The 22,819-nt window shown below is 39.2% G+C and overlaps 1 protein-coding gene and 1 pseudogene across 1 annotated transcript in view; one reads left to right on the top strand and one right to left on the bottom strand.

The window, feature by feature from the left end:
- The window catches only part of PM20D2 (peptidase M20 domain containing 2), a 31,939-nt gene extending 9,636 nt beyond the window's left edge, over window positions 1-22,303 (bottom strand). Inside the window, exons 1-4 of the mRNA XM_006902069.1 lie at window positions 21,836-22,303; window positions 19,251-19,399; window positions 1,954-2,096; window positions 446-600 (exon numbers count right to left, since the gene is read on the bottom strand). Of these exons, the coding sequence (XP_006902131.1) occupies window positions 446-600; window positions 1,954-2,096; window positions 19,251-19,399; window positions 21,836-22,303 (915 nt within the window). The remainder of the gene's footprint in view (window positions 1-445; window positions 601-1,953; window positions 2,097-19,250; window positions 19,400-21,835) is intronic.
- On the top strand, window positions 11,012-11,501 carry LOC102877653 (annotated as a pseudogene).
- Window positions 22,304-22,819: the final 516 nt, after the last annotated feature.

Here is a 22,819-nt window from a genome sequence, read left to right as displayed (position 1 = left end):
GTTGCTTTCATAGTTAAAAAAGTCATTGCTAGATCCATCTTGAAGTACAATATTGTCAGTGACAGGATAATATCTATACGCATACAAGGAAGTCCAGTGAATACCACTATCATTCAGATAACACATACATATACCTAACTAAAAATCTTATTGCTGTCAAGTTGGAACTACCTCACAGCTGCTGATCCACTGGGTTTCAGAGGCTGCTAATAGTGCAGGACACCACCTATCTTTCTCTCAAAAAGTTCATGGTGGATTCAAACCACCAAAGAGGTTTGACCTTTGGATTAGCAATGCAACTCCCTACGGATTGTGGCATCAGAGAAATAATGAACTAACTACTCAGTCAGCTGCTTTTGCATATTCAAAACACTGTCAAGTTGGTTTTCAAATTAAACAGCCCAACCCACTTGCACACCTATAGATTAACTTTAAAAGTTCTTACAGTGCACCCTGTAGCCAAAGCTGCAGCTTTGAAGCAATCTTCGGCCTTTTTGGTCAAAACTGCAAGTTCTTTCATTGAGGGTGCACGGAAATAATAGATTAATTCAGAATAAGAGGGAATGATATTGGGTTTTATACCACCATTTTTTATTATACCTATAAAGAAAACCAAATTACTAAAATTGAGCTCAAAGATAATTTCTTTAAGCTTACATATATCCAACAAGGTTTTCAGCCAATATATTAAAAAAAAAAGAATTAAAACTTAGTAACTTCACAGAAATATAAAAAATATTTTAATATAAGACATAAATTTCCAGAATGATATTTTCTGACTAATAAGAATAATATACTGAATATACTTTATTCTAAGAAAGTTACATAATATTAAGATATTATTATTTGATACTTTAAAGAATTGTTAGAATGTATATAACTAATTACCAAAAAAATGAAAAGTAAATCCTAAATTTTCTAGAAGGTAATTTCAATAAGCTTTATTAAAACTACATTTCCATAAGTTTTTTACATTAACTCGCTGCCGCACTCTTTCAAATTGATGACTGTGCTTAGAAACACATTTTTTTTCACTATAGCCATCATTTGCGTCAACATGCTAAAAAAAGAAAAAAATCTAATGGTATGTGATGCAATTATTTTGTATCTCAAAAGTTCCATAAATATTTTAAATACCACCTTAGCGTGAGGATAATTTGTATACCAAGAAAAAAAAAATGAGGTCAAAGATCACTTAAGTATTATTAGGTATCAAACAAATTTACTTATTTGGAACTATCCTAAGAATGAGTATTTATTTATTTAATAACTAAAAGTCTACTTTTATATGACCTACTTAAGGGCATATAATTCCTCTAATTTTTGTTTGTTCTTTTTAAAGAAACTAAGACAAAGAACTGGGGAAAGTATAATCATAAATTTCTTGAGCTGATAGCAAAATCAGATAAATTGATATTAGAGAACAATTCATTACAGATAAAAATCTGTTTAACTTAATGCTTCATCATGGTATTTGTATTGTGATAAAGATACTTTTAAATATGTTTTGAGTTTATTCATGATCATCAGCACCTGAATAAATAATACTGGTTATGATTAACACTTATCTTTTAATAAGAGGAAAAAAGAAATTTTGCTCTTAAGAGATAGTGAGAACAGCTGGAAATCTCAAGTTCTAACTTTCAAGTACAGAAAAAAACTGTATATAAAATTATCATCTGTGGTATGCAAATGAGGACCATTTAGGTATAAATAATCTTAACTGTCTTCCTATCCACACAGAGACAATCACCCTAGTATTCTGTCAAATGAGTTTCTAAAAACATTTAAACATGTTTATTCGGTGCTCTGTTCAGCTGTACATATACTAAAAATTTTATTCATTAGGCACATAAAACGATTCCTTATGTTTTAAATTAATGACTAAGAAACAAAATTGCATTCAAATCCATCCAACTGCCTTTAATAAATAATGTGTTTTAACATTTGTACCATGAACTCTCCAGGTTGGTTTTATTTGCTGTCTTAACACAGATAGATTGTTGTAGGCGAGGACAGCAGCATCTAAAGGATTTACTCCTTCCCAGGGATAAACAGCTGCATGGGATGCTTTTCCATAGTATCTAACAGTCATACTAGGATATAAAAAAAACAATAAAATCATTTTTTATATTATCATTAAAGTGTAAGAAATCCAAATAAGTCATAATTCCCCAAATATCATTAAAAATCACTTCTTGATGTTGATTATTGCCTTCGAGTCAAGCATGATTCATAGCAACCCTATGAACAAAAGGCCTGAAGCCCCGCTACAACTATCAATACATATCAAAATTCATAGAGTTTCCAGAAGCATGTTGTTTAGGAAGGGGATGCCACTCCTGCTAACCTATCACAGAATGGTATTGGTTGAATCACCTGCAATGCATAGCGACCCTATGTACAGCAGCTCTGAATCCTTCCCTGTCCTGAGCCAGTCTCACTAATTCCGACACACCAACCATCATTGCCCCAGTTACTGTATCAATCCATCTCACCTGGAGTCTCCTTCTCCTGTGCTGTCTGTTCACCCTTCTGAGCATGATGTCCTTCCCCAAGGACCAATCTCTCCTGGCCATGTGCCCAAAGTAAGTGAGGCAAGAGCTTCAAAATCCTAGCCTCCAAGGAGAGACTTGGTTTCAGCCTCTCCAAGAAAAAAAGATCTATTTGTTTTCTCGGCAGTCCATGGTATGTTCAAGACTCTTCTCCAGCACCAAACTAGAAGTCATGTATTCTTCTTCTGTCATCCTTAGTCATTGCCCAACTCTATGAAACATAACAAGTAATTGAGAAGACTATGGCCTGGATTAGGTTCATCTTTTTATCTAGAGTGACACTGTTGCTCTTCAGCACTCTGGAGAGGTCCATGACAGCAGATTTTCCCAATCCAATCCATCTTTTGATTTCCTGACTGTGGATCCGAGCAAGCCATAATTGGTAATAACCTCAAACTCTTCTCCATCTAATATGGTGTTGACAATTGGCCCAGTAGAGAGAAACTTTGTCTTCTTGATGTTCAGCTTCATTGCTTATTGAACACTGCAGTCCCTGACCTTTTGCAGCAAGTGCTTCAGGTCTTCTTCAGTTTCAGCAAGCAAGGCTGTTTCATCTATATATTGTAGTTGTTAATGAGTCTTCCACCAATCTTGATGCCACACTCCTCCTCATAAAGCACTGCCCCCCTAATGACCTGTTCCATGTACAGACTGAAAAGGTATGGGGACAGGATGCATCCTTGGTACACTCCATTCCTGATTTTGAACCATGCAGTGTTTCCTTGCTCTGTTCTGAGGATTGCTTCTTGGTCCAAGTATAGATTTCATACAAGCATGATCAAATGTTCTAAGATTCACATTTTCCTCAAGGTTAGCCACAATTTATTGTGGTCCATACAGCCACATGTCTTTTCATAGTCAATGAAACAAAGACAGACTTTCTGCCAAGATCCATCTGACATTGGCAATAATGTCCCTAGTGCCACAACCTCTACTAAACCCAGCTTGTATTTCTGGTAGTTCTCTGTCACTGTACTGTTCAAGTCTTTTCTGGATAATCTTCAGCAGGATTTTGCTAGTGTGTGATATTAGTGATACTGTTTGATAATTTCCACACTATTGGGTCACCTTTTTTTTTTTTGGAATCAGAATAAATATGGATCTCTTCTAGTCAGTTAGCCAAGTTAGTTGTCCTCCAAATTTCTTGGCACAACTTGGTGAGCACATGCAGGGCAGCATCTGTTTGCTGAAACACGTCAAATGAAATTAAATCAATTCCTGGGGCATTATTTTTTTCCAAGTCCTTCAAAGAAGTTCTTCCTCCACCACCATTGCTTCTTGAAATTTTTCTGTGTCAGCCAATTATTTTTGGTGCAATGACTGTATACTCCTTCCATCTTCTTTTAATGATTCTCAAACATTCAATATTCTGCCCATAGCATACTTAAGCATTGCAACATATGTCTTGAATTTATTTTTACTTATTTCAACTTAAGAAATGCTGAGCAAATCCAGCCCTTTTGATTTTCTGACTCCAGCTCCCTGCACATTTTTTGCCTTGTCTTCCCAAGCAGCCCTTTGAAATCTTCTATTCAACTCCTTAACTTCTTGATTTCTTCCCTTTGCTTTGGCTTCTCAGCACTCTAGTGCAATATTCAGAGTCTCTTCTGACATCCATTTTGGTTTTCTCTTCTTCTGCCTTCTTAATAAAGATGTCTTTGCATTCTTCAAGAATGATATTCTTGATATCTTCCAACAGCTTATCTGTTCTTCATTCATTAGTGTTCAAGGTCTCACAACGATGCCTGAGTTGTTTTGTAAATTCATGGGAGATAAACTGAAGGTCAAATTTTGATTCCTGTGGATATGATTTAACCTTCCTTAGTATTAATTTGAACTTGTATATGCATATGAGCAGTTGATGGTCTGTTCTACAATCAGTACATGGCCTAGTTTTTACTGCTGATATTGAACTTCTCCAATGGTTTCTTCCATAGATGTAATCAATCTGATTTCTGTGCATCCCATCAGGTGAAATCCATGTTGATAGCCTATATTTATGTTTCTTATAAAAGGTATTTGCTATGAGTAAATCATTGATTGCACAGAATTCTGTTTCTCAAAATCATTTACAAGTCTCAAATTTAGATTTGCATGTCATTTATACTAATAATATTGCAATTTACATACATTTGTTCAGTATTATACTTGACACATGGAAGTGGTCCAAAGAATACACAAAGGCTTCTGCACGCATCACTTCTAAGCTGCATATCCAGTCAATTAACTAGGTACCTGCCTTAAAAATTTCTTAGTGTGTTCTAGACTGGTCTCTTGCCTCGAGCACTAGACTGTAGCACTGTTGCCTGGTGCCCCCTCAACTGAAGGACCTACGGCCCTGCTGCCTGGAACCCTGAACCCGCCACCTGAAGGAACTTACCCTGATGCCTGGACACACACCCTCGCCGTCTGTCTGGAAGTCCAGGACTGGCCCTCCGCCTGTAAGTCCCAGCATTGCTGCATGTACACTCCACTGCCACCTCAAAGTCCTGGCCCTGCTGCCTGGAAGTCCCAACCCTGCTACCTGGAGGACCTGTCCCCACAGCCAGGGTGCCCCAGCCAGAATGCCTGGAGGATGAACCACTTAGATATCAGTATCACAGGTGAACCCATTTCATTTTCACTCCCCTCCAAAAGGAATGGCCTAGCTGCAGTAACTGTCTGACAAAGAAGGCTGCTAATTCATAGGCCTTATCTCTCCCAAACTGAAGTAAGTGTTCCCTTGAGTCAAAAGTTCAGACAGAAACTCAGGGAGGGTATCTGTCCCACACTTCTCTGAAGCAGTGACATAAAACCAAAAGCCTGCTATTGCCACAGGCATGGAAAACTCTACCACAGCAATATATCACATAGGAAGAAGGCTACCTCACACCCTACACAAATCCAACACAAGATGTCATCCCCAAAAAGTGACAAACTATCTATAGATTTCCTGAAGCCAGAAAGTCTGATGGACTTTCGGACACAGAATTTAAAAGAACAATGACTAGATATTTTCAATGAGTGAAATAAAAGCTTGAAGAATTACAGGACACTGCAAGCAAAAACCAAGAGAACTTAAAAAAAAAAATCCAAAACAATGAAGATAAAACAAACGAGGGATTAGAGGCTTTGGAAAAACAAGAAATCACAATCCAAAAAGTGAGAACCAATGTTTCAGATGCTGTCAACATGTTGGAGGTACATAAGAACAGAGTTGAAGAGATGGAACACAGAACCAGTGAAATAAAAGATAGAATTGTCACCACTGATGTGCTAGAACAAAAACCAGAATCAAAAAGAAAGGAAAAAAGAAAGCCTAAAAATAATGTGGGACACCATCAAGAGGAAAAACGTGCATAATTGGAATCTAAGAACAGGAAGAAGTACATAAAGGTACTGAGAAAGTTGTGGAACAAGACTAGAAGAAAACTTTCTAGGCACAATGAACAATGAGAGATTATATATTCCAGAAGCTGAGCAAACACCATATACAACAAACCTCAAAAGAAAAACACCAAGGCATACCATATGCAAATCTGCCAGCAAAAAAGGTAAAGAGAGAATTCTAAAACTAGCTAGGGAGAAACAACGAGTAACCTATAATGGAGAACAAATAAAACTAAATGCTGATTTATCAGAAGAAAGCAGAAACCAGGTGAGCAAAAAGAAAGTGGAATAACATATTTCAAACATCCAAAGAACAAAACTGTCAACCAAGAATACTATACCTACCAAAACTGTCTATCAAATATGAAGGAGAGACCAAAACATTCTCAAAAAAGCAGAACCTATGGGAGTTTGTAAAAACAAGACCAGCACTGCAGGAAACACTGAGAGATGTCCTTCTTTCAGAGGTGCCAAGGAAAGGAGAATAGGCTTAAGTAACCAGCAACACCACCAAAAATAACTCAATAAAATGATAGCAATAAAGCCTTCCCTCTCAATAATCACACTGAATGTGAATGGTTAAAATGCACCACTGAAGAGAAAAAGAATAGCAGATTGGATAAAAAATAGAATCCACCAATATGCTGTCTACAAGAGACACACCTGAAAAGTGAAGCTAGAGAAAGAGTAAAAATAAAACAGTGGGAAAAAATATACCAAGCAAATGGCAACCAGAAAAAAGCAGGAGTAGAAGTATTAAGCACAGAGAAAGTAGATTTCAATGCAAAAACCATCACAAAGGACAAGGAAGGTCACTATAAAATGCTTAAAAGGTCAACAGAACAAGAGGACATAACAATAAGAAATATCTATGCATCAAATGATAGAGCTACAAAGTATACAAAACAAGCATTAACAAAACTGAAAAAAGGAAAGAGACAACACCCCTTATAGTAATAGCAAACTTCAATATGCCACTCTCAGGAAAAGAAGAACTACCAGGAAGAAACTCAACAAAGATGCTAAAGAATTAAACCACACAATAAACCAACTCGATTTCATAGATATATATATATAGGCTAATGAACCCAAACAAGTGCAGTATATCTTCTTCTCCAAAGTGTGTGGAATATTCTCCAGAAGAGATCACATTTTAGGTCGCAAGACAAGCATCAGTAAACACAAAATCATAGAAATAAATCAAAGCATCTTCTCAGACCATAATGTTATAAAATTAGAAACTAATAACAAGACGATAAAGAAGGAAAAAAACATACATTGGGTAGTTGAACAACACCTTGCTTGAACATGAGTAGGTATTAGATGAAATAAAAAAGTTTCTTGAAACAAATGATACTGAAAACACAACTTGACAAAATCTCTGGGAAACAATCAAAGCAGTAATCAGAGGTCAATTTATAGCAATAACCAAACACATCAACATGCAGGAAAAAATGACCATGACCATTGACTCTATGACCCAACAACTCAAACAAATAGAGTAAAAAAAAAAAAAAAAAAATTAAAAAATCTTGGAAAAAACTGAATTTATAAAAATTAGGGCAGAAATAAATGAAATAGAATACAGAAAAAGAGTTTAAAACATCAATAAAACTAGGGAGTTGGTTCTTGGAAAAGGTCAATAAAATCAACAAATAACTAGCAAAACTAACAAAGGAAATAAAAGAAAAAGACAAAAAATCTGAGAAAGAGATGAAAGGGGCAATATCACAACAAAACCAACTAAAATAGAAAGGTTAAAATTATTAGGAAAAACTATACTCAAATATGAAAACCTAGAGGAAATGGAAAAACACTTAGAAACTTATAACCTACCTAAACTGATACAAACTGAAATCAAAACCTGAACAGATCCAAAACAAAAGAAGAAATTGAAAAGGTAATGAAACAACTTCCAACAAAAAAAGCCCTGGACCAGATGGCTTTCCAAGTGAATTTTAATCAAACATCCAGAGAACTGTCATCAATTCTACATCAATTATTTCAGAAACCAGAAAAAGATGGATTTCTCCCAAACTCAGTTCTACGAAGCAAACATATCCTTGATACCAAAGTCAGGTAAAGACAACAACAAAAGAGAAAACTATAAGCCAATTATCTCTCATGAACACAGATGCAAAAATCCTGAATAAAATCTTGGCCAACAGAATTCAACGATACATCAAAAAAGTAATCCACCATGACCAAGTGGGATTCATAACAGGAATGCAAGGATGGTTCAACATAAGAAAAATAATCAGTGTAATTCATCACATTAACAAAGGAAGAAAAAGAACATGATCCTATCAATTGATGCAGAAAAGGCCTTTGACAAAATCCAATATCCTTTCTTGATTAAAACACTCAACAAAATAGGAATAGAGGGTAATTTCCTCAACATAGTAAAAAGTATATACAGAAACTGAACAGCCCACATTTTTCTCAATGGAGGGAGATTAAAGGCATTCTGTTTGGAGAGCTCTGGTGGCCTGGTGGCAAGAAGCTGCACTGCAATCCCAGAGATACACAGTTAAATCCACCAGATGCTCTGCCGGAGAAGGAGGGACAATCTCCTCCTGTACCAGTCAGATCTGATTTGACGGTACACACACACAAAAAATAATATAAATTAAAAAAAAAAAAAAGGCATTCCCTTTGAGAACAGGAACTAGGCAAGGATGCCCACTGTCATCTCTCCTATTCAATACTGTACTGGAAGTCTTAGTGATAACAATAAGACAAGGAAATAAGAGGTATCCAAATTGTCAAAAAGGGAGTAAAATTATCTCTATATGCAGATGATATGATAGTATACTTTAGAAAACCTTAAAGGCTCAGTGAGAAAACTGCAGGACATAGTTGACCAAATCAGCAAAATGGCAGGCTACAAGATCAACACACAAAAATCAACTGAATTTTTTTTTCTATATTGATAAAGAGAAAACAGAACTGGAGCTATGCATTATCTATCACAATAGCTAATCACAAGATTAAATACTTGAGAGTAAATCTAACCAAAAACACAAAGGACCTACTCAAAGAAAATTACATTACTACAAGAAACAAAAAGAAACCTGGAGAAATGGAAGAATATACCTTGCTCATGGATAGAAGACTCAATCTTGTGAAAATGACAATTCTATCCAAGGCAATCTACAAAGTTCAATGCAATCCCAATACAAATCCCAATACCATTCTACAATTAGATGGAAAAGGCAATTTTGAATTTCATCTGGAATGGAAAGAGACCTCAAATAAGCAAACCACTCCTTAAAAAGAGAAACAAGGTAGAAAGTACCTTACTCCCTGATTTAAACAACTACTATTCTGCCGTGGAAGTCAAGACAGCATGGGACTGGTACAATGACAGACAAGACACACAGATTAATGGAATAGAATTGAAAATCCAGAAATCAGCCAATGTATCTATGGTCAACTGATATTTGACAAGGAGATGAAGTCAGTTAAGTGGGGAAACAACAGCCTTTTTAACAAATGGTATTGGCAGAATTGGAAATCTGCAGAATACTCAAACAAGACCCATGCGTCACACCATACACAAAAACCAACTCAAAGTGGATCAAGGACCTAGGACTAAAACCAAGGACTAGAAATGTCATCACAGAAAAGCTTGGAAGAACTCTCTCTAGATGTCCTAATCCACAACATAAAACAGACTTCCAACCATCAAGAAAAACCTACAACCAGGAAAGGATAAAGTAGATAAATGGAACCTTCTAAGAAGGTTCACTCAAACAGATATATGCACATCAAAGAGGCAACTTATGATTTCTGTGATGCTGAACACTGTGATACTGATGTGACAAATGCAATAATGGTTACCTATGGCAGACAGTGTTTGGTGGAGCTTCCAGATTAAAACAGGCTTGGAAGCAGAGTGGCATCCACTTCTGAAATAGCTTGCCTCCAGAAACTATAAACTTAGAGAAATGAGGAAAGTCATATAAGTGTTCAGGTTTTTCGTTCATAGGGTCACTACGGGTCATCTACAACTTGATGGCACTAAACAACAAATAACATTTAAGGTTCCAATCCTTGAAAAATGATATTATGCTGAGAGAAGTGGAAGGTCAAAGAAGAAAATAAGCTCTTCAACACAATGGATTGGTGGGGATGGTGCAGGGGATGGGTAAGGGTTAGATCTGTTATTCATAGAATTGCTGTGGGTCAGAGAGAGAACTGTTGGTCTAGTGGATAGAAAGTTATGCTACCAAGCCAAAGGTGGGTGATTTTAATCTACGGCTCTCAGGCCTGGTTTTAATTGTTTTTTGTCAAACATTCTTCTAAGTGGTATAGCACTGGTATGTCAATTTGCTTTTCAGAGGTAATTCCCAGTTGCTGTAATGCTAAACACTGTGACACTGATATGTCAAATGCAATAATGGTTACCTATGGTGTACAGTGTTTGGTGGTGCTCCAAGATTAAAACAGGCTTAGAAGCAGAAGTGGCATCCACTTCTGAAATAGCTTGCCTCCTGAAACTCTATGAACTTAGAGAAATGATCAAAGTTATAGAAGTACTCAGGTCTTTCTTTCAGAGGGTAACTATGATGGCACTTAACAACAAACACAATGCAGATCAAAAAACTTCTTCAATAGGGTAAAGGAAAACCACATAGGAAAAAATATTTGGTAATGACATGTCTGATAAGGGACTTACATCTAGAATTTATAGAATACTCGGGCACCACAAAAAAGATAAAGGTAAATAAACCAAATGCAAAATGGGCACAGGATATAAACAGAAACTTCACCAAATACATTCAGATGGTGAACAAACACATGAAGAAATGTTCAAAATCCCTAGCTCTAAGAGAGATGCAAATCAAAACAAATATGAGATATCATTTCACCCCAGTCAGAATAGCAAAATTCAACAAAGCTGCAAACAACAAGTGCTGGCGAGGTAGTAAAGAAACTGGACCCCAACCTTCTCCCGCCGCTATAAAGGCTGACGCTGCGCACTGCGGTACTGGCCTTGTTCTCCGCTTTCCCCTACTATCCTCTCCTCTTGGCTGCCCAGCTCTCACCAGCCCCTTGTCTGCGGTCTTCTTTAGGCGAACACCATGCCTTCAATTAAGTTGCAGAGTTCTGACGGAGAGATATTTGAAGTTGATGTGGAAATTGCCAAACAATCTGTGACTATCAAGACCATGTTGGAAGATTTGGGAATGGATGATGAAGGAGATGATGACCCAGTTCCTCTTCCAAATGTTAATGCAGCAATATTAAAAAAGGTCATTCAGTGGTGCACTCACCACAAAGATGACTCACCTCCTCCTGAGGATGATGAGAACAAAGAAAAGAGAACAGATGACATCCCCGTTTGGGACCAAGAATTCTTGAAAGTTGACCAGGGAACACTTTTTGAACTTATTCTGGCTGCAAACTACTTAGACATCAAAGGTTTGCTTGATGTTACATGCAAGACTATTGCCAATATGATCAAGGGGAAAACTCCTGAGGAGATTCGCAACTTTCAATATTAAAAATGACTTCACCGAAGAGGAAGAAGCCCAGGTACGCAAAGAGAACCAGTGGTGTGAAGAGAAGTGAAATGTTGTGCCTGACACTGTAACACTGTAAGGATTATTCCAAATACTAGTTGCACTGCTCTGTTTATAATTGTTAGTATTAGATAAACAATAGACAAATGCAGCAGCAAATCAATTGTATTAGCAGAATATTGTCCTTATTGCATGTGTAGTTTGAGTACAGATTTCAAAACCTATAGTTGAGTTTGTTCTAGTGTGATCAAACTTGTTCCTTCTTTGCTTTGAAAATAAAACCAAACTGTGAGTTCTCCATAGAAAGTGGCATTTTGGATTTCCCCTCTTTTTTGTAAAGCAATTTCTGTCTAGTTTAGTTAGCAATCTTTGAGAAGTTGGCATTGTAAATAAAACAACAAAAGTTTCTGAAAGAGAATTAGCAAGGTGTTACCTTTATTCATGAGTTAGAAGCTGTAAAAGGGCTACTTGAGATCACGATTCTAGTTGGCTTTATTGGGATTGTCTTCTAGCTCCAAAGAATCAAGGAATATTACCAGTAAGGGTTAGTCTATATGTCGCAGGTCTCCTTTAATTTAATCCTAGCACTTGTGATATCAGTCTTCTTAGGATTTTGGCTAAAGACTTAGTGACAACCCGATTTGTGTGTGTTTTCAGGGAGAAATGTAACCTAGGCAGTTTGTTAGCTTTTCAATTAAAAAAAGACATTTAAAAAAAAAAAAAAAAGAAACTGGACCCCTTATTCACTGTTGGTGGGAGTGTAAATTGGTGCAACCACTCTGGAAGACAGTATGGAGCTTTCTCAAAAGTTGGAAATAGAAATACCATTTGACTCAGCAATTCCACTACTGGGACTATACCCTATAGAAATCAGAACTTTCACTCAAACAGATATATGCACACCTATGTTTATTGATGCATTTTTCACAATAACAAAGATATGGAAGCACCCCAAGTGCCCATCAACAAACAAAGGGATACAGAAGCTCTGGTATAGTCACACAATGGAATACTATACTGCATTGAAAAACAAGGAACTTAATAAAATTTATATAAAATGGGTGACCCTAGAGGACATTATGCTGAGTGAAATATCTCAATAACAAAAGAATAAATACTGCATAATGCCACTGTTATAAAATGGGACTGACATGGGGATTGGGGACAACTAAGAAAAGAGGGGATAATAACGCACATGGCATTAAAATAGATGAGGAATAGAACTGCTTGAAAGGAATATGTTGTTGTTGTTATCAGGTGCCATCAAGTAGACAACTCATGGTGACTCTATGAACCAAAGACCTGAGCACTGTTCATAAGAGTTTCTGGAGGCAAGCCATTTCAGAAGTGGATGCCACTCCTGTTTACAAGCTTGGTTTAATCGGGAAGCTCCACCAAACATTGTCCACCATGAGTAACCATTATCATCTGGCACATCAGTGTTGCAGTGTTTAGTATCACAGCAATCACGAGTTACCTCTGTACAGCAATAAACGGACCAGCGCTGTACCACTTAAAATGTCTGACAAAAAACAATTTAAACCAGGACAGAGGGCCACAGATTAAAATCACCCACCTTGATCACTTAACCTTCTATCCACTAGGCCAGTGTAGCTCTACATTGTTGCTGTTATTATTGTTAGGTGCCATTGAGTCACAGACAACTCATAGCAACCTTAGGGCTTGGTTGCATAAAAGAAATATATGATTAGGTATTATTTGCATGACAACAGTCCAGAAGTAGAGCTGTAAAGTGGACTGGAGGAAAATGTGCAACAATGAATAACTGGAAATCCAAGTTCTCTATAAACTTTCATTAACATATGAATGTAAAAAAAAAAAACACCTCAAAAAACAAAAGGTAGACAGAGAACTTTGCTCAAAGACCACCTGAATAAAATCTGGAGACAAATCAATTAAATTCAAACAAAAAAGCAGTACTATTTGTACCTACATTGTTGTTAAGAACAATGACTCAGAACTGACTCAGCTGAAACTCCAGTGGGTTTTCAGAGGCAGTAAATCATATAGGACATTATCTACCTTTCTCCTGTGGAACAGCAGGTAGATCTGAACCACATGACTTGGGATTGGCAGCACAGCTCTTTACCACTAGGAAACCAGTGCTCCCTAAACCCAGCTGCCACTGAGTCACTTTCCACTCATGATGACCACACAGCACCAGTCTAGAACTTACTCAATAGGGTTTTCAATGTATGATTTTCGGAATGTAGATCTGGCTGTTCTTCCAAGGTGTCCTTGGGTAGACCAGAACTGCCAACTTGAGCTGGGTCAGCAGCTGAGTCTTACCTGTTTGCATTAGTCTAGGTTTCTTATTCAATGGTTCTGTTGTTCAGAGTCACTATGGGTCATACTCAAATCAATGACACCTAACAACAACATCTCTTGTACTTGTATAACTTTTGCCATTTCTAAAGTTAAAAGAGTCTTACTATTGTCTTTTTACTATTGTTTAGAAGGGGTCGTGGTACTAGGGATATTGTAGCTAATGATGGATGGATCTTAGCTGAAAGCAGGGAATACCAGAGGAATGTCTGTGTTTCATTGATTATGCAAAGGCATTTGACTGTGTGGATCATAGCAAACTGTGGCTGACTCTTTAGAAGAATGGGAATCCCAGAACACTTGATCGTGCTAATGCGAAACCTATTCTTGGACCAAGAGGCAGTCGTCAGAACAGAGCAAGGGAATGCTGCATGGCTCCAAATTGGGAAGGATGTATGCCAGAGATGTGTCCTATCTCCATACCATTTCAACCTGTATGCAGTACAGATTATTTGAGAGGCTGGGCTCTATGTGGAGAAGTGTGGCATCAGGATTGATGGAAGATTCATCAACAATCTGCGTTATGCAGGTGAGACAACCCTGCTTGCTGAAACTGAAGAGGACCTGAGCCTCTTGCTGCAGAGGGTCAAGGATTGCAGCCTTCAATATGGATTGAGGCTCAATGTCAAGAAGACAAAGATTTTCACCACAGGACCAATTGGCAGCATCAGGATAGATGGTGAAGAGATTGAGATTGTTCACAGCTTTAGTTTGCTTGGTTCCATAGTCAACACTCTTGGCACCAGCAGCCAGGAAATTAAAAAACATATTGCGATGGGTAAGTCTGCTGTGAGGGACCTCTCCAAAATGCTGAAGAGCAATGGTGTCACTCTGGAGACTAAGGTGCACCTGATACAGGCTATGGTCTTTGCAATCAGTTGTTAAGCGTCAGAGAGTTGGACAATGACTAAGGAGGATAGAAGGAGAACTGATGCCTTTGAGCTGTGGTGCTGGAGGAGTATTTAATGTACCATGGAGTGCTAAGAAAACAAATAGGTTCATCCTGGAGAGGGTTAGACCAGGCTGCTCCTTGGAGGCAAGGATTCTGAGGCTTCATATGACATACTTTGGACATGTTGCAAGGAGAGACCAGTCCTTGGAGAGGGACATCATCCTTGGGAGGGTGGAGGGACAGCAAAGGACGGGAAAGACACTCTATGAGGTGGACTGAGTCAGTGACTGGGGTAATTGGGGTGGGGGTTTTGGAGACAGTGAGATTAGCACAGAACACAGCAGCGTTTAGGGCTGTTGTACATAGGGTCACTATGAGTCGCAAGGGAATTGATGACACATAACAAACAACAACAAAGTTAAAGTTGAAAGATACTATTGTCACAGAACCAGTTCTCAGTGATAAGAACAAAGATACTAAAGAAGATAAAATTATCCTGTGAAGGTTGAGTTGCTGTTTAGTTAGTTTTTTTAGTTAGCTGTGACAGACAGTTCTGCTATCACTCATTAGCTACTAAAGAGGTTAAACATGTACTCCTGAAGCCTCTGACAGATGACTTCTTTTGACTGGACTGTAACTAGCATGATTTAAATTTCTGTTGTAAAAACCATTTAAGTTGAGGTATGCAGACTAACAGGTATCTAAGAAAGCAAGATTTTCAATACAGAGAAATAAGAAGTTTCAGAACCAGGAAAGTAAGAAAAGGCACTGCTGACAAGTTATTACACTCACAGCCCTAAGTTTCTGTATTTTCTCATGTTTAGGGGGATGTAATCAGAACAGACTCACAGCTGACCCCCCAGCAGATTTTCACAGGCAATAAATCACATGGAAGGAGTGTCCATCCTCCTCTCACGCAGCATCTGGTGGATTTGAACTGAGGGCCCTAGGGATTACTGCACAGCTTCTTACCACCAGAGCTCCTTATATTCTCTTAGAAACATAATTTATCCTCTTTGCAAAGAAATAGCATGGATAAGTGTGTTTGCTTCTTGACTTTTATAGTGCTCTCTTGTAAATCTACTCAGCTGCAAAAGTAACTGCATGTTAAAAGATAATTCTTTTAGAAACCAAATTATTCTGCTTAAAATTGGGCACAAATACCAACACAACATTTTGTCTGACATTTTAATGCTTTTTAGGCTCCATCTTGCTCATACATTCCTTCTGCGTCAATCAATTCCTTTTGGTACAATAACCCTGTATATTTTTTCTATCTTCTTTTATGCTTCCTGGATCATTTAATATTCTGCCTAAAGCATCCTTAAGTATAGCAACTCAAAGCTTAATTTTGTTCTCCAGTTCCTTCGGCTTAAGAATGATTAGCGCTTTCTACGAAGATGGTGCCAAAAGCAAAGAAGGAAGCCCCTGCCCTTCCCAAAACTGAAGGCAGAGCAAAGGCATTAAAGGCCAAGAAGGCAGTCTTCAAGGGAATCTACAGCCACAAAAAAAGATCCAGTGCTACCCACCTTCTGGCAGCCTAAGATGTCACGATTATGAAGGCAGCCAAATATCACCCAAAGAGCATCCCCAGGAGAAACAAGCTTGGCCACTATGCCATCATCAAGTTTCCCCTGACCACTGAGTCAGCCGTGAAGAAGATAGAAGATAACAAAACACTTGTGGTTAATTGTGGATGTCAAGGCCAACAAGCACCAAATTAAACAAGCTATAAAGAAGCTCTATGACACTGATGTGGCTAAGGTCCACGTTAATTAGGTCTGATGAAGAGAAGGCAGCCTGTGTTCGACTTGTTCCTGACTATGGTGCTTTGGATGTTGCCAACAAAATTGGGATTATCTAAACTGAGTTCAGCTGGCTAATTCTAAATACAAATTTTTCTCACCAAAAAAAAAAAAGAGAGAGAGAGAGAAATGATGAGCGAGTTTGGCCCCTTTGACTTTCTGACTTCACCTCTTTTCATATTTTATTGTCTTTCTGTGCTGCCCTTTGAAATCTTCTCTTCAGCTCCTTAATTTCTTCCCTTTGCTTTGGCTTCTCAGAACTCTAGTGCAATATTCAGTCCTTTCTGACATCTACCTTGGTTTTTTCCTTCCTCCTGTCTTTGTACTGACCCCCTGCATTCTTCCTGGATGATATTCTTGATATCCTCTCACAGCTCATCTGGTCTTTGATCATTAGTGTTCAAGGCTTCAATCCTATTCCTGAGATGGTTAGAAAATTCAGGTGGGATAGATTCAAGGTCAAATTTTGGTTTCCATGGATTTCATTTTCCTTAGCTTTGGCTTGAACTTGCATATGAGTAGTTGGTGGTCTGTTCCACAATCAGTACCTGGTCTAGTTTTCACAGCTGATATTGAGCTTCTCCAGCTATTCTTTCCACAGCTGTAACCATCAGGTGAAATCCATGTGTATAGCCTGCATTTTTGTTTCTTACAAAAAGTATTTACACTGACTAAATCGTTGAGTGTACAAAACTCTCTCATTCTATCTCCAGCTTAGAAGAGGCTGTAGGATTTACGGATGTAATAGTTAATGTTAGATGGATCTTGGCTGAAAGCAGAGAGTACCAGAGGAATGTGTATCTGTATTTCATTGATTACACAAAGGCATTTGACTATGTGGATCACAACAAACTGTAGCTAACTCTGAGAAGAATGGGAATTCCAGAACATTTGATTGTGCCTATACAAAATCTGCACTTAGACCAGGAGGCAGTCATCAGAAGAAGAGTAAGGAAACACTGCATGGTTCAAGATTGAGAAGGGCGTACACCAGGGATGTGTCCTGTCCCCCAAATACCTTTTCAATCTATTTGCAGAAGAGATTATCCGGGAGGCTGGGTTCTATGAGGAGAAACGTGGCATTAGGATTGGAGGAAGACTCATCAACAATCTGCTTTATGCAGATGACACCAACCAGCTTGCTGAAACTGAGAACCTGAAGTGCTTGCAGCAGAAGGTCAAGGACTGCAGTCTTCAATATGGATTGAAGCGCAACATCAAGAAAACTAAGATTCTTAACCACTGGGCCAATTGGCAGCATCATGACAGACGATGAAGAGACTGAGACTGTTAACAGCTTTAGTTTGCTTGGCTCTACAATCAATACTGTTGGTATCAGTAACCATTAAATTAAAAGATTAAATTGTATTGGGAAAGTCTACTGTCAGAGACCTCTCCAAAGTACTGAAAAGGAATGATGTCAGTCTGAAGACTAAGGTGCACCTGATTCAAACCATGGTCTTTGCAATTACTTGCTATGCATCAGAAAGGTGGATACTGACTAGGCATGATAGAAGGAGATTTGACGCCTTTGTGCTGTGGTGCTGGAGAAGAGGTCTGAATATACCTTGGGCAGCGAGGAAAACAAACAGGTTCGGCCTGGAGAGGGTTAAATCAGGCCACTCGTTGGAGGGAAGGATTCCAAAGCTTTGTCTGACATACTTTGGACATGTTGCAAGGAGGGACCAGTCCTTGGAGAGGGGCATCATGCTTGGGAGAGTGGAGGAACAGCACAAGAGAGGAAAACTCTCAATGAGATGGACTGATTCACTGACTTGGGTAATGAGGGTACATGTGTCGGAGACAGTACAATTGCCAAAGGATAGAACAAGGTATAAGGCTACTGTACAACAAAGGCACTATCTTAATATTTGAATTACAAAAGCCACAATAAATTACAATCAAGAGAGGCTTAACAAAAGGCATTCAAAGGACAATAATGTTCTTGTTCTATCATTAACATTTTAATTGTTAAATGTGCAAATATGGCATTTCCATCTTCTGTTGTTGTTATGTATTATCAAGTAGAAATGACCCCTAGCTGACCCTCAAGCAAGTTTTCAGAAGCAGTACTGTCCATCTTTCTCCTGTGGAGCAGCTGCTGGATTACCACTGCATGCCTTTGAGTTAGCAACACAGCTCCTTACCACTAGGCCACCATCTACTACATCTTCCATTAGAGCATGTGATTTATGTTGTTGTTGTTATGTGTCGTCAAGTCACCTGTGACTAATAGCGACTCTACGTACAAGAGCCCTAAACCCTGCTCAATCCCGTGCCAATCTTATTGTCTCTGATACACCTATCCCCATTACCCCAGTCAAATCAATCCACCTCATCAAAGGTCTTCCTCTCTTGCACTGTCCCTCCAACCTCCCAAGCATAATGTCCGTCTCCAAGGACTGATCCCACCTTGCAACATGTCCAAAGTATCCTGGCCTCCAAGGAGCAGCCTGGCTTCATCCCCTCCAGGACAAATTTGTTTATTCCCCTATTAGCCCATGGTATATTCAATACTCCAGCACCATAGCTCAAGGGCATCAATTCACCTTCTATCATCATCCCTTGTCATTGTCCAACTTTCTGATGCATAGCAAGTAATTGCAAAGACCATGGCCTGTATCAGGTGTACCTTAGTCTCCAGACAGACATTGCTGTTCTTCAGTACTTTGGAGAAATGGTCTATAATACAAATAATACATATAAATAACAAATAATATATGGTCTGACTGTCCCTTAGGACTTAAGTACTTACTCATGTTCAGCCACATCAGGTAGATAAGCAGCGTTCTCTTGGGATGGATGAGCCATAAAAACATCATCAAGATTTTTTAAAGCTCCTGCTTTAATTAAATCAATTTTACCACCACCATCTTCTTCTGCAGGGGTTCCCAGAACAATTACCTAAAAAGGGAATAAACATATCAGAGCAAAATAGTAAAAAATAAATTGTAGGAAGAAAAATGTCTAAAAGATTCATCTCCATATGTATTCAATCTACATTAATGTCTTTAGGATAAGGAGAAAAGTTTTGTTTTCTGATATTTAGGTTAATTAGCCATAAATTTTAATTTACACTAGCTACAAACTGGTATAAAATATGTATTAGAGCACTACAGAAAATATTTCATAATTTTTAACTCAATTTTACATAACTAATAGCAGTAGAGTGACTATGAGCTAGAATGAACAACAGTACATTTTTAAAAGGCAAAGATGAAAAAAAGTTCAATATAACATTCTTATTTCCTCAAAATGCCTTAAAACTTATTTCCTGATCAAGTCTTTCAATGCGTGTCTATAATTACTAAATCTTGTACCAGTAAGGAATTTACAGTTACCTATTAGTTATCCTCACAACAACCCTGTGAGTTAGGTAAGCAGTCTGGATCATTTTAGGGAGGATGGTTTAGAAAATTAACTGTAGAGCAACTGATTTGGGTTTTGGTATTGGTTGTGAGACACAGAGAGGAGGTCACAGAGTAAGTCTTCAGTTAGAGCTGGAATTAGAACTCATGACCTTCAGGCATAAACTCTGATTCCTTCCTTACTGAGCTACTATATTAAACCTTATTAAAAGGCTTTAACACATTAAACCTCTAAGAAGAACATTAAATAAATCTTAATACCACAACCAGGCAGATATTTTGGTCACCAAACACCTAATCAAACAAAAGAAAACTTTACAAAATAAACATTTTACTTCAATAGTTAAGCTTAACTTCTTCAAACAATTTTTAAAAAAAATTACAACAAATTATACTCTCAGGATCAAAAAGCTGGAAAAGGTCTTGGCAGACAAAGTGAAATAAATCATTGCAGGAACAGATAACATTACTGAACAGATAACCCTACTAAAAATAATTAACTTACAAAATGAGATATTTGCACATTTTCCAAAATCCTTTTAAGACATTATAAAGCATTGGACTCTTAAAATTAATCTGCACTTCACTCTTTTTTCTTTTCTTTTTTTTTTTATTTTATTGGGAAAACCATGTTGGGGATACATGGACATGAGGGTTGGGAGCAGAAGGGTGAGGATGGGCAGGGATGAAAATTGCAGGGATGCAGTTGCAAGGCTGCATAATTTGGTTGGTGGGGGGAGCAGGTGAAGGAAATGAAAAGGATCCAGTGGGGACCAGATGATTCAGGGCAATGGTAAGCATAATCCAATGGTGATTAAACAGTCTTTTTCACTTGTGGGTTGTACTTCACTCTTAACTTTTGACTTGTAAAACAAGCTGTCTCTGGCTGATTTCTCAGAACTTTCCACAAACCCGATTATAGCTAAATCTCTCCAGTATTTCCTGCAATTGCAGAGGCTGCTCCCACCCAAAACCAAAAACCTAACTAGATGCAAAAATGAAGCCCCAGAGGCAGAAAAGAGGAGTCAACTCAAGCGGGAAAGCCACAAAAGATGGAACTGTTGGGATAAAAGAGAAAGGTTACTGATATTAAGAAACATTATCTCCCATCTGTTGCCTTTTTTTAAAACTCATTCTTCTTTATGCTGTAACTCCTTGACTTAATTAAATGTTTTATTCTTTTGGGAAAGTGACTGCACTCAGAATGGTTCTACTAAAAGCCTAATGTGAAATGAGAAAAAAAAATTATCTAAAGAACATTAAAATAAAACTTTTTTTCCTTTCCCTTAACCTGAAATGAGGTGATTGAATCTTGGCTCACAGAATGAACAATGTATCATTGGGAAAACAGTAACACAAAAGATTAAGCTTGTCTTACGACAAACACAAACATTTTCCCGTTTAAAGAATTCTTAAAGTCATTAAACAAGAAGTCTTAGAGATAAAATCATCTAAGCTCATGTCCCCATTATTTGTATTTTTAGAGGTTTGATGGCCCTAAATACCTGAAAATTTCTAACCACAATTCCTCCTACGACTGCCACAAAGGATCTGGAGTAGCTGTCTACAGAGGGGTTGCTGATTTTCGTACAAAAATCACTTTTTCCAGAGACTGCAAAACACTGTCAACAAATTATAGTAGCCACCCAGTTACCAAAAATAACCTGTAAAGAAAACCAGCCAAGGTTATAAATTCTTTCCTAAGGGAAAAAGACAAGGGATTGTTTACAGCTTCAGAAGAAACAAAAAATAACCTGCAGAATGTGTCAAGCTTAGGGCAAAGGTGAGGCTGCAAAACTTAAAGTGGTCTCCTGCCCTTGCCTCCTCTAGGAGGAAGGGGACGCAGGGCAAGGGATGAATAGGTGCCCGGCCTGCCCAGGTCACTGCAGAGAATCTGACCGCAGTGGGAGGACCACCGACGCTCGCGGCCTAAGTAATCAGAGGAGAGGGATGCGCCCGGGCCCCACCTCACCTTCACGGGCGGAGGCGGCCCCGGGAGACTCTCCAGAGCCCCCTTCATGCCCAGCGCGGCAGCTACGCCAACCTCGGCGATAAGGTTGTGGCCGCAGGCGTGCCCGATGCCGGGCAGTGCGTCGTACTCGCAGAGAAAGCCCAGGTGCAGGAGGTGTCTCGAAGCGCCAGGCGCCGCCTGGAGCCCCGGCGGATCCCATTCGGCCCGGAAAGCAGTGGGCAGCTGGTAGTGCGGCTGCACAGACCAGGAGGCGGCCGGCGACTTCTGCTCCAAGAAACTCGTCAGCACCTGGTGAGCGTGATGCTCCTCGTAGGCCAGCTCAGGCTCGCTCCAGATGGCGCAGCTCAAAGCCCCCAGGCGCTCCGCCGCCTCGTCAATGAGCTCCGCAGCCCGCAGCTTTAGCAGCTCCAACTCAGACAGGCCAACGCTGAGGCGCCTCTCCACCGGCTTCTCAAAGCCTGCTCTCATAGTTAGAACAATCTAGCTACGCGGCTCCCGAGCGCTCACAGACTCACTCACTGCGCTGACTGCGCCTGCGTAGACGCCTTAAGCTCGCGAGGATCTGAGAGCGAGCCAGGCGGCTCCGAAGCCTCCCCAGCTCCGCCCCTGAGCCCTAGGTCCTGCCCCCGCCCCGGGCCCCGCCCTTGAGCCCCGGGCCCTTAAGACCCGCCCTTGAGCCCCGGGCCTGTCCCTGAGACGCGCCCCGCCTCCCCTGTTGCCAGTGGCTCTGGAGATCCTGGTCCCGCCCTTCTCCCCACCCCCAGCAGGTGCTCCGCCTTCAGGCCTAAAGCTGCTCGCATCCTGACCAAATCCGGTCACTGGTTTCTCAGCGTGCTTTGGCGTCCTGACTGAGCCTGGCAATTGAGTTTTATGCACTATACTTATTATCACTTTTCCGTGGCTGCTTATTCCCTATAGTAGAATTACAATAGTTTTATTGGTTTATAGCAAGCAGTGGCAGAGCAGAGCAAGTAGAGAACCTCA

This window comes from Elephantulus edwardii, unplaced genomic scaffold, assembly GCF_000299155.1.
Source record: "Elephantulus edwardii isolate Elephantulus edwardi_28Jun2011 unplaced genomic scaffold, EleEdw1.0 scaffold00363, whole genome shotgun sequence".
NCBI lineage: Eukaryota > Metazoa > Chordata > Mammalia > Macroscelidea > Macroscelididae > Elephantulus > Elephantulus edwardii.
The sequence above is the reverse complement of the archived record's forward strand: the minus strand, read 5'-3'. Positions and strand labels throughout refer to the sequence as shown.